At 38.6% G+C, this 11369-nt stretch overlaps 1 protein-coding gene across 2 annotated transcripts in view; it reads left to right on the forward strand.

Moving 5' to 3' along the window:
- Nucleotides 1-11369, forward strand: part of LOC111244858 (uncharacterized) — a 71502-nt gene that overhangs the window by 5324 nt on the left and 54809 nt on the right. The window contains exons 2-3 of one of the 2 annotated variants that reach the window (XR_015320392.1): nucleotides 2466-2593; nucleotides 9686-11168. Coding sequence is in view for 1 of the 2 variants with exons in the window: in XM_086979249.1 (XP_086835375.1) it covers nucleotides 2466-2593 (128 nt within the window). In the remaining variant the exon portion in view is untranslated. The remainder of the gene's footprint in view (nucleotides 1-2465; nucleotides 2594-9685; nucleotides 11169-11369) is intronic. The other variant, XM_086979249.1, reaches the window with a different exon arrangement.

The following is an 11369-nucleotide window of genomic DNA, read 5'->3' on the forward strand; positions in this document are numbered from 1 at the left end:
TAGCCGGAAGTTAAATTTGTGATTGCGCTAATTCGAAAGAACGCTAGAGTACAAAGCATGGAACATTGGAACCGTTGACCCCTACGACGGAAACTTTGGGGTGTCATGAAGTCCATTTACTTCACAAGAGCACACAGCAAACGAAGGCTTTAGAATTATTCGAAAACGGCGATATGGAACTTCAGGGTCCCTTTAGCAGGTCTATACGAGAGAATGAAATGCGTAGACTGGATGTTTCAGCAATCTGCGGCCTAAATGTTATATGGCAGGCGTTGAACTGCTCAATATAGGCGGCGTTAATAATGCCGGATTCAAGCTTTACAGGCCATTTCGTTGTTATTTACCTACTTGGGTCTACCTTTATCGATTATTTCAGAGGCAAGGTCAAACAGGGCATCTTTTAAGGCTTACTATAGTGATCAGCCATTTAATTTCCAGCCGATTTCGACGCTTAAGACGTACAATGTGGCATACGAGTAAGCGGGCTAAACTACTTTCGATGACATAATCCGATTGCGTATTTGTCATGATTGTAGAATATATATAATTAAATTTAAAGTAACACTTGATTATTTAGGTTCTTGTACAACGTAGGTTCATGCTGAGAGTTTGAAATTTTTCATTATACACCTAAGCGATACAGTTATGCGTCTCTGCTTGTGACCAACTCGAATACAACTGTGAAAGCGTTCTAGTAGCTCATCCTTAGCTAAAAATCCATGCGGTTGTTGCCAACAGGCTTTACACGTCGCATCAAATAGTGGTCTGGTCCCAATGGGCCAATGACTTAAAACGACCAAATAGATCGTCACTGGTAAAATGTACGGGGCGTTACCTCATCTGTACCTACGTACAGCTATCGTGATCGCTATATGATCATTGATCAGTCTGTTTAGGCTATCAGAGAGATAAATGGTGCTGTAACGAACATCAGGTCATGGTCAGAAGCCTTTTTTTTTAATTAAATTTGTCTTGCGTGTTGTTTCACGGCATTGACAAAATATTTTATCTGAAGCGGTAAGTTAAACGTACATCAGGAACTCCGTTCATCCTTAAAACCCACGATGTGACCTTTAAGCTGAGTGGATAGCAATGATCTCATTGAAGGATAATTGGGCACCTTCGTCGAGAGGCGGTAACTGTTTACATACGAGTAGATAGGAAGATTTTCTTGACCCGGTTGGGTAACACAGATGTTTGCATTTCCATTCCTACCAGTTTTTTTTTTCTACAATGATTTTACTCACGTAAAAAACGTGATTACAGTAATTTAGTACACCTGCAGGTACGATAGGTGCCTCGGTCCATACATTTGACCGACGATTATTTTTGGATGGATAGACCAAAGGCATGAGTTTCAAACGCACGTAGAAAGATCCAGATGCATGTTACTGCTCACTGACCTGATATCAAAGTTATTAACGCCTTTGTTAGTTACTATCGGCATTCCCTAACGGTTTTGAGGGCTTCGTGTGGTATGTATGTACCCCGCAAGCATTGTACGAAAGGACAACAAACTTAAGATGACGGATCGTAACAATCATTACGCGACAGAATCTCCAGATTCTATATTTTTTTTTTATATATCTCTCTATCTTATAAATAGCTGGGTAAAGCCTATAGTACTAATTAACGATAGTCTCAGGGGTAAATGAGTACATTTAAGAACAATTTATTAACACATTGAGTTCGCTAGTATCGCTTAAAAATGATCGAGCGTACATGTATTTTATGTATTGTCATATGTAACTTGTTCAGGTAAACTGGGCTAATTAAGGTACCATGTTAGGAAAATTTGACACTTATCAAAAAAATTGAGTCAGCATGTAATGTTGAAAACCCAACCCAACCCTACTTTTTCTGGTCAAAGAACTTCCCAAGGTTTACGTTAAACATGTTTTTCTATATCAACCAATTGCATTGCGCCTATATATATACCTACTATAAAAAAAGGCCTCTTTCGCCCGTCTTCTCGTATATCACTGCTTGCTGCTTTATTTTTCCCATACTAAACACTTTTTTTTCTTTTTACTTACTACTCTTACCGCTTTTTCATAAGTCTCTTAATTTAGAGAATATGACCGCCGGAAACAACGCTTACAGAACAATCACCGGCGGTACCATCCTCCATAACAACTTTCTCTCGCAGTGACTACAAATTACCGTTAACATAAGCAGCGGCAGCTGGAGTAAGCCATTTTGAACATCAACAAAACGTTAATGGCTCATAAGGAGAGTATTACGTTGCTGTTGCCATCAACAATAGCGAATAAAATAACATAAAGATTTGCGGTGGAACGCATTCACACATATATAAATATAATTTCTGTGGAACTATGTTATTATAGTATGCTAAAATTTAATAAGCAACATGCTTCATTGTACACGTTCTTACAGGCGAGCTTCAAGCTCGTCGCTACATTATAGCCTGTTTCTTCTTCTTCTTTTTTCTTTTACTTTTCTAGCTGCTACCTGTGGCTGACGCGACAGGACCGGTGGCACAATCCTTTGTGGCATAATGTAAAGCGAGTGCAACGTGACAGGGCCGAGTTAGCTGTGACCAGGTACACTGGCCTGGGAGGTGATTTTCGAGGTAAGACATACACCATATAGAGTTTATAGTATAAAGCAGATGTATATGTACATAGTTTACTAAACAACAGTTAGCCGTACTAACAACACATCGTTGCCGTACTGTAATTATGCACGTCACCCCGTTGTTTGTGATCGCGTTGCGCGCTCTTATAGCGTCTTGGCTAAAACTAAACTTTCTTGTCCACGGTACGTGGATTGCTTGCCTCTGTCGCTTGGTTGACTTTCCAACTATGGCTTGTGGTATTTCGTCAGAATAGACTGAAACAAGTGGATGTGTTTAAACTAAGAAATCCCTCGGCACTATAATTGTCGCCTGGGGCATCGATGTATTGCGGTCATGGCTGGTTATGAAGAATAGTTCTGGGCATATTGCGGTTATGTAGAGTTCATCGTCTCTAGAAAACCATATGGCTAAGCGACTCTGCTACTATCATTGCGATTATAGTTGTGAATATGAACTTAGATTGTTGAAAGCTTGTTGTATGTTGAGGGAAACGTACAATACAGAAATCATACAAGAAAACTGCTTAAATAATAATGTTTCTGGAATAATAATGTATCAAAGTGAGTTCTTGGCGTAGAGGAGACGATTTGGTAACACGTTACAGGATTAGAATTCGGTGTTTCGAATCCTTATGGAAGGGTGGAAAAGATCTTGACCTTTTTTAAGCTATAAAGATAGATGACTATTATATATAAGGCAAATTGTTTCTATGCAGGTGAACCGTACTTCCATTACGTATCATACAACAAACAGTCTGTCCTAAGCTGTATCATCTTTAGTTTTAAAATATTATGCGGATAAGAAAAAGCATTACTCTTTTCACGCAGTCGGGGCCACAAAGGTCTTTCCCACCATCAAGCTCCTCAATTTTCTACTTTGATTTTAATTCACATGAAATACTAACTGGCGTTTATAATAAGACATGGCCTAAAAAATATTCCCGCACCTTCAAAAATAGAGAAATTCTCGTTCAGTATTTCCTATTATGGATATTATCATTGGCATGAATATTATTATCGACGGGATTAGTTCTTAGCTTCTGAAATTCAGCGCGAATTCTGATTATCCCTAGATAGATGATTTCACGTTACCTGATAGTAATAAATTTGAAATAGCGGGAAACTTTCTGGATGATTGTTGCGCATCCCTCTTAGCAGGTTGCCATGGTAACCACAAGCACGCGGCCATCTTTGGTTAACGCGTTCTTTTATAAGTTTGTCGGGGAACCCCCAGATCAGTCCAGCTAGAGCCATCCTAAATAGATCTTTTGGTGAAAGCGAATCCTTGATGCAGAACCTAAAGAAATGGTTTTGAGGATTTGAAAATGTTGAAAAAAAATCAATAAGTTTTTACAAGCAAAACTTTATTACCAAATCCCACAGTTTTATGCGAAACTGAAAGTGGACATTGATGCTTTTGAAACTACGATACTACTGCAATAGACCTTAAACGTACACCATATTTAACATCCATCTCCCCTCTAAGCACGTGATTTATTTAAAAGTCCACAAAAAGATGTGTTGTCAAGCCTGAAGTCTTTTCTGAGTGTGCCCAAGATATTCCCCTAATATATTAACAATTGCCTCTGTTTGAGCCATTGGCTAGAAACGACGTTATAACAAGAGATTCATCTGAAAATTCTCATTTATACCAGTTGAACGGGTAAAAGTGTGCGTAGGAGTACCCTCTTTAGTCATATAGAAACTTAGTAAATTAGCGAACTGGTAGGGCTGCATAATTCTTTCATCATAATCAGCATGCTTTCGAAACAGGCGATAGCTTTGTGCGCTGTAGCGCAATCTGCGCTGAGATCAATTGAGAGCAGACGTGTCCTCTAAGCTATCTCGAGTGAGGGGGCACAGTAATCAGTATAACATCAACCACTAAAACTTTTGAGTGAGAAAATTAAATTATTAGTAGTCAAGTTAGAAACTATATTTAGTTATCTTTCCAGTTGAGAAGAGCAGCGTACGTTAAATTCGAAATATTGACTTTAGGGAAACTGTGATCACATGATAGGTTAGTGTTGCAGTTTTTCAGGGCACGTCGTGGTGTAGGTTCTAAGCCGGGTATGAACAGATTTCCTTTTGTACTGGGAGCTTTGATAGGGTGCTTAACGACTATGATACCAGAAGTAAAACTCGAAACATAGAGACTAGCAGTGATATTGACGATCTGGACAAGTTACTGGAAAAAGACCTTGCATTTTTTAACATCTGACGCTTCGTTTGATATTTCGAGTTTTTTTTTTTTTGAGTAATAACAGTAAAAGGTCTACACCATTAGCTTCAAGTGGATGCTCCTAAATTCTGGCCAGAGTGTTTTCTACGTGTCCGATGGTGCTTGTTTGTCAAGCGGAGCAATAGTTTTCACGCAATTACATATTCTGTTGAATGTCATCAATAAGTTTTATATAAATTACTGCGTAAACATGACAGGCTAGATATATATACATATATATATATATATATATATATAGATTGTTCAATGCATCAGGAAGTCGACGCAATGAACTTGACGTTGGTACTGGTTCTGTGAGAAAACAACTCTATTTGCTGAAACTTTATAAAGAGGTCATTAGTAAGTAGACAAAATAAATTGAGATTAGGTGTGTTGTCCCAGGACCCCTCTATCTATCGATTGGCGTAATAGTAGTCTGGCCGAGAATTATAGCCAATGCACAGTTTCTTTATTAAATTCTTAAATATACATAAACATGCTTTTATAATTGTGGCTATGTTTTGTTTTACGTTCGTATTTCTTAAATATTATAATACAACAACATATCATATCTACATTTTAGTTAAACAAAGTAATGTTTCAATTTACTTAAAACTGAAGCAACGAATATCAAAACAAGGTTTAATCCTGCCCATAAAAGCAACTTAGCCAGTTACTGAGTTATATAGCATTTGTGCCGTAGCTGCTTAGAGTTGTGAATACTTCGTTTCGATCGTATAAATTCAACATGCAATATAAACACGAGCTAAATAATAATAATAATAACAATGATGATACTCATAAATATTATTATACAAAGTCGTTCGAGAAAACTTTGTTAAAATTCGATTTGCAGCATTAAAAAGCCTTTCCCGTTTTCTCAGTTTCGTTTTTATGGCGGGGTGGGGGGTGAAAACGTAGATCTATTTGCTCGTAGATACGTTGCGTCGTCCGTTCGGGTACTAAGCAATCCCTACAGCGAGGATAGCTGATTCGGGTCAGATGTAGCTATAGATAGGTCAATGCAATAGAAGCCGATGATTTTTTTTGCAACTTACTATAATCGTAGAAGTGAAAACAAATCTTTCGACAAACCTAAACGAGTTGAAACACAATGTATCTAGAGAACAGACAGCTTTCGAAAAATAGCTTTTGTTTTCAGCGGCAATTTTCAAAAGCTCAATCCTGCCTGCGCCAATAGAGCTTCAAGTATTGCGAAAAGAGCTCGTTAATTAACTAATACTAGATCGCGTAACACTAGCAATATTAGCGGTGGCTGCCATCACCCACAGTCAATACCTGACGCAACAGACCTACCTATATCCGCTGCGTGATAGGTAACAATTCTTTGCCGATGTACGATAATAGCTTGGTTGTAATGTAATGACTTTCCAAAGATATTGGGAAAATGAGGTCGTCGCGCTGAACATTTTCCTGTCGTGGCCATTTTGAAAGTAGCGATTTACTATCAGTACATCCGGTTTCATGTTCCGGTCCCTTTTTAGTTTATTAAGCAATGACTTCGCATTCTGCCAGGTATTAATTAGCTAGATTATATGCTTGACATACATTAAAAAATTATTTATGTTAGTATCTTAACAAAATAACTGTGGTGTTCCCGTAGATAGCGTAACACAGATGGTGATTAAAGTGAACGTTCGCTGCGTTATCAATTAAAAATTTTGAGTTTACATTGTAATTCGCTATAAGTAGTTCTTGCTATATTCGTACACCTATAATCGATATACTTGGTTATATAATGCTATATCGGCGCACTGGAAAACCTGGAAAAAAAATATTTCATAGGCTGTCATATCCGCAGTTCGGGAAGTGGTTATTTCTCAAGAATCATGTATCGCAATGTTATTGCTAGCGGCTAAACACGATATCGGCAGTCAGTGTTTGGCGCGCACTTCAAACAAGTAAATACGGCAATGGCGATTCCATTCCAGCGCGGCGCAATAGTTCGATGGAACTGTTAGCAACGGCCTCAACGCACAGGGCTTTGAGGCCTAGATCACCTAAACTTGACAACATTTATTATCTCATACTCGTGTTATTAAAAAAAAATTGAAGCAGTTCGCTACAAGTTACTGAGGTTTGTACTTACTGTTTTTTTTTTCACGATGAAAGGTCGCATATAACACGAATCATTCTAGTGAATGCATTGAGCTATATTGTAGCTCTTTTCGATGGACTCGTGCTTTATAAGACATTTCCGATGAGGGAAAACAACGAGTGCTGGGCTAGGAAATGTTGAGCAGGCTCTTCAGCTTAGTCGAGACGACTTGACATCTTCTATATATAGTACTAATGTGAATCGACAGATAAATGTAAATATATTCAAGTAGGACTGCTATGCAAATAAAGATTACAAAGTGAGTAAAACACCAAAGATAAGTTCTGTACTACAGTTGAAAATGCCTCAGTATATTCTTGCGTAGTGTTTCCGCATATGACGAAAAATAGCACAATGGTGTAGTGCGTTATTTAATCTAACCACTGATTTGACTTACTTTTGAAATGTTCATTTGCTTCCTCCTTAAGACGCAATGTTCTCTGCTCTTTCTCGGCTTCATCCATCTTTTATCCCGCACAGTTCTGTTGTTCTCCGCGTTACCGGAATGAGCCTGTCGAGCCTACGATAAGGCCACATTACTGACAGATTATATGTGCGGGCAGCAGGCGCGAATACACGCAAATACGAATAGGAACACTATCAAAGTGTTCCTAAACCTAAAGGGGCAAAATTTAGCCTCATACAGTTTTTTGATTTTACTGGATCAGCAGAATCGAGCTCTTTTTGTCAGTAAAGCTAACGGCGATTAATGGCTGACGGCTGTTCAAAGTCCGCGAGTAACTACTGATGATTCGCTTTTATAACTTTTATATAAATTTTTTTTTCGTTTTTAAAAAGTATATATATACTGTATTATATATATAGTATTGTTTCATATATGAGTTAGAATCGGGAGGTGTTTAGTTTCTGTTGCTCGCTCTGTATCTCCACATATCTACAATTCGTAGATTGGTTAGCTGTAAGAAGTAATACTTTTTTGAACTTCTTGTCTAAAAACGCACCCTGCGCCCATATTTTCGTTGTCCCAGTACGCCAACTATATATAACACACAAATCGACAATAGCCGTGCATGAGGTTGACATCTGTTGTTTATCGGTATATACTTAGTGATTTGCTAGGAATATACACAATATCAACGGGTGCCTGCTAAATCCCTCTGACGTTTATTTCCAGTAATGGCGAACGTAATGAATCACCTCGAACACATACGTCAATGAAGTGTGTGGATCGTTTGATCCTTACATATCGGGTTAGCTAAACCAAGTGACACTTCTGTCCATGCTTCCAATACACCTCAAAAAAGAAAAAAACATTTGACCTCGTAATACCCACATTAACTTCTTTCTTATATGATATACCTATATGCTATTGCATACATAGCCAATTCATGTATGTGTCAAGCGGAATGGTTGCTTAGAAAATGTCGATTACTTCAAGCTGCGGTGAGTCTACTTAAAAATAATGCTAAGACAACTTTGCCGTATAAAGCACAGTTGAAAGTCAGCTATGGAAAAAAGTTAATATAGTGGTGTTTTAAGAAGGGCAGCGTGGTTACGTCGAGATCTGCGAGATCTTCGCTCGGAGCACGGGATCAAATCCTGCAAATCGCAAAGAGGGTTTTTTATGGTTTTATGTGTACTTTGAAGCATCTGCTATACAATCGATCTTCAAGGACATCTACTCTGTCTCTTATAAAAACGGGTACAGAGTACGTGTAGTGATGGACTTTACACCATCGATGTCATACAGAGAGAACCTCCGTGATGGCTTCAGGGTAATCAGCGTGTCTAGAAACCTAAGGGACAGATGTGAACTAGACACACGGTAAAGGACTAGGCAGTTAGTCAGAGACTAACAACATATCGGCTAGCGGATCGGGCCCTTGGACCCTCACCGAATGGCAGACATATCTTATTATTATTATTTTGGCCATTGCAGTATGTTAGATATCAACATTATATGTTACAAATGACAATTAAAATTCATGCGGCGCTTATGCTAGGCTGGTGGAAGGGAATCAATCTACGTAGTGGCCAATGGCGGCTTGATTCAAACTAAGATCAACGAAAAGATTGTCACCCTTATCGCTTTGACTAAAATTGATTACAGAACCAATGGCCAACCCAAACGGTGATAAGTCACAATGAAGCAGCATAAAATAAGACTATTATTATTTTTCTAAGAACTCTGCCAAATATCTCAAATGACAAGACACATTTAGTTTGCATGAATATATTTTTCTAAATTTCTAATTATGCAGTATCTACCTTACGAGGGTTTATTTACCGACGTAAAGGGACCTTAGTTATGATAGCGATATCTAAAACCTTTTCCGACAATAAGGGCCATTTGCCTCAGTTACTAGAAAGCTAATAATAGGAACAGACCGATTTCGACCATATTATATTCGACCACTTTTTCCTAGTACCTTTAATGGACATTTACTAAAGATAAACCTAGCGTTTACCTATATGTTTCAAGGGCTATAGATGAATTCGCTAAAACTATCCAAACGCTCCCCGGTAAGTCATGTTTACATGTTTTTGTTTTACGCAATAGATTGCTTTTTTTGGGGTCTTCTTCTTCTGCTTCGAGAACGGTTTCCTACAGTTAAGCCCTTCATGGAATTAGATAAAAGCGTTTTTGTGACTGGGAGCAACTGTTCGTAGCACGTAGAGCGTTATTACGCAAAAGGTCGCTCTGACATTTTCTATTAGACATGACGCATAGTGCGTTATACTCATATGGAACGCCTATCCATGTTCCTGTTTCTCGTCCTTCTCAGTTGGTTTTTAGTTTTTTCGAAAATCGCAAGAACACAGTATCTCCTCGCATCTTCCTACCTTCGCACCTAGGTCACGCCGCTCTGGTTAAATCCTGTCGCCTGGCGTAAGCAAATTACTGTTACAACGGTGTCCGACTGTGGGGAATCTCGTCATACCCGAAGTAGAAGCATTTCGATGGAATCACCCAGCTAAAGTTCTCAAATGCTTGCGCCTACCGCTTTATGTCGATGGTGAAACCAACGAAAGTCCGAAAAAGCGAAAAGAAGGCCAATCTATCCTGGATCGATTTCATTGTTCATTTACATGATTCTTTTCCCCATGTAGCTATTTCGCCAGTTGAGCATCTGTCTCGCTTCCGCAAGAGGTATTGACTTTTGTAGAGCGACACGTTCCAGCTTTAGAAGACAAAGATCATCAAATGGCGCGGGCGAGATGTGCCGTCAGGAGCCATTGCAGGACAAATGGGCTAGAGGATTTTTTTTCTAAATAAAGTTTGTTTTTATTTCACGTGAAACAGGTACGTATTATAGATAAGTTATTAGCAAATTTGAACTAGAGGTCCAATCAATCAAACTTTGACAGCTATCCATGACGACTATTTATTGAATTTAATGGCCGTTTGTAATATAATCAATGGTCGTAGGATATTGTCATGTGAGCACATAAAATCTGCGCGTAATGTGTTATGGTAACACTAGCACAACTATAGGGGTGCAAGAGCGAGCACTCTTTTCGTTCTCGTTAAAAATTGCGCGTATATAATGTTAAGATTCTAAAAATATGCAACATAGATAAACAAAGGAAACAACAAAAGTCCAAGTTTCCACTTTACCACTTCTTTATTATCAAGCATGTGATAGTTGTTTAGTGATAATACATCATTTAATTACTTTTTTATTATTAAAAAACATATACCATGTTCATCATTACCACTGTTTTGCCTAGTATCAAAATCAATAACAATACAGGTTACGACTCGCCCGGATTCACAATCCCGCCAGCCCTACACAGTCTTCTGCTCGGGCTCCTCCTGATGCCTCGTCCTGCGTTACTCTAATACGATCAGTAAGTCAGCAATGCAAACCATTCATTAGAATTAATAGAAGAGGAAGCTTCAAAGCTAAATCAGCGGGCAAAACTGCTACAGTGGTACCCGATGACGACACCTTGCAGCTATTGCTGTTGTTACAGATATGTAGACGTACAAACTAACAAAAACCGCTTCCCGTCAACTGTAAATAAAATAAATGAGACGTTCTGTACATCGGCGGGGCGAGCTGTAAGGACAAACAGGACAAAAAAGCCAGTACCCAATAGCCGGGTCGACCTGAACGTTTGCCGTATGCGAGTGCAACGCGCCATTGAACGTGGGGCGTGCTATGTGTTTGATGCGTTCGGACTTTGGGACGACGCTTAGCAAAATATTTGGCTCAGATAATGCACCAAAGTAATTTGATGTGAGTAAGAACACATCGAAGTGAGGTAAGTTGATAGATATATGATAATCCTTATACGTCGATGCACTTCGATAGCAAAGAAAGGAAATACCGAATTTTCTTAAAAGTGAAGTTAAATGTAGAGGTGCTTTTTTTAGAAGAAATGAACTTAACGTGAATTTGGTTACGACCGAAAGAGAAAATCTGGCTTGATTTTAAGAGCTTTGATATTGAATTAATATTGAAT

Source organism: Varroa destructor, unplaced genomic scaffold (assembly GCF_002443255.2).
Source record: "Varroa destructor unplaced genomic scaffold, Vdes_3.0 BEIS01000002.1, whole genome shotgun sequence".
Taxonomy (NCBI): domain Eukaryota; kingdom Metazoa; phylum Arthropoda; class Arachnida; order Mesostigmata; family Varroidae; genus Varroa; species Varroa destructor.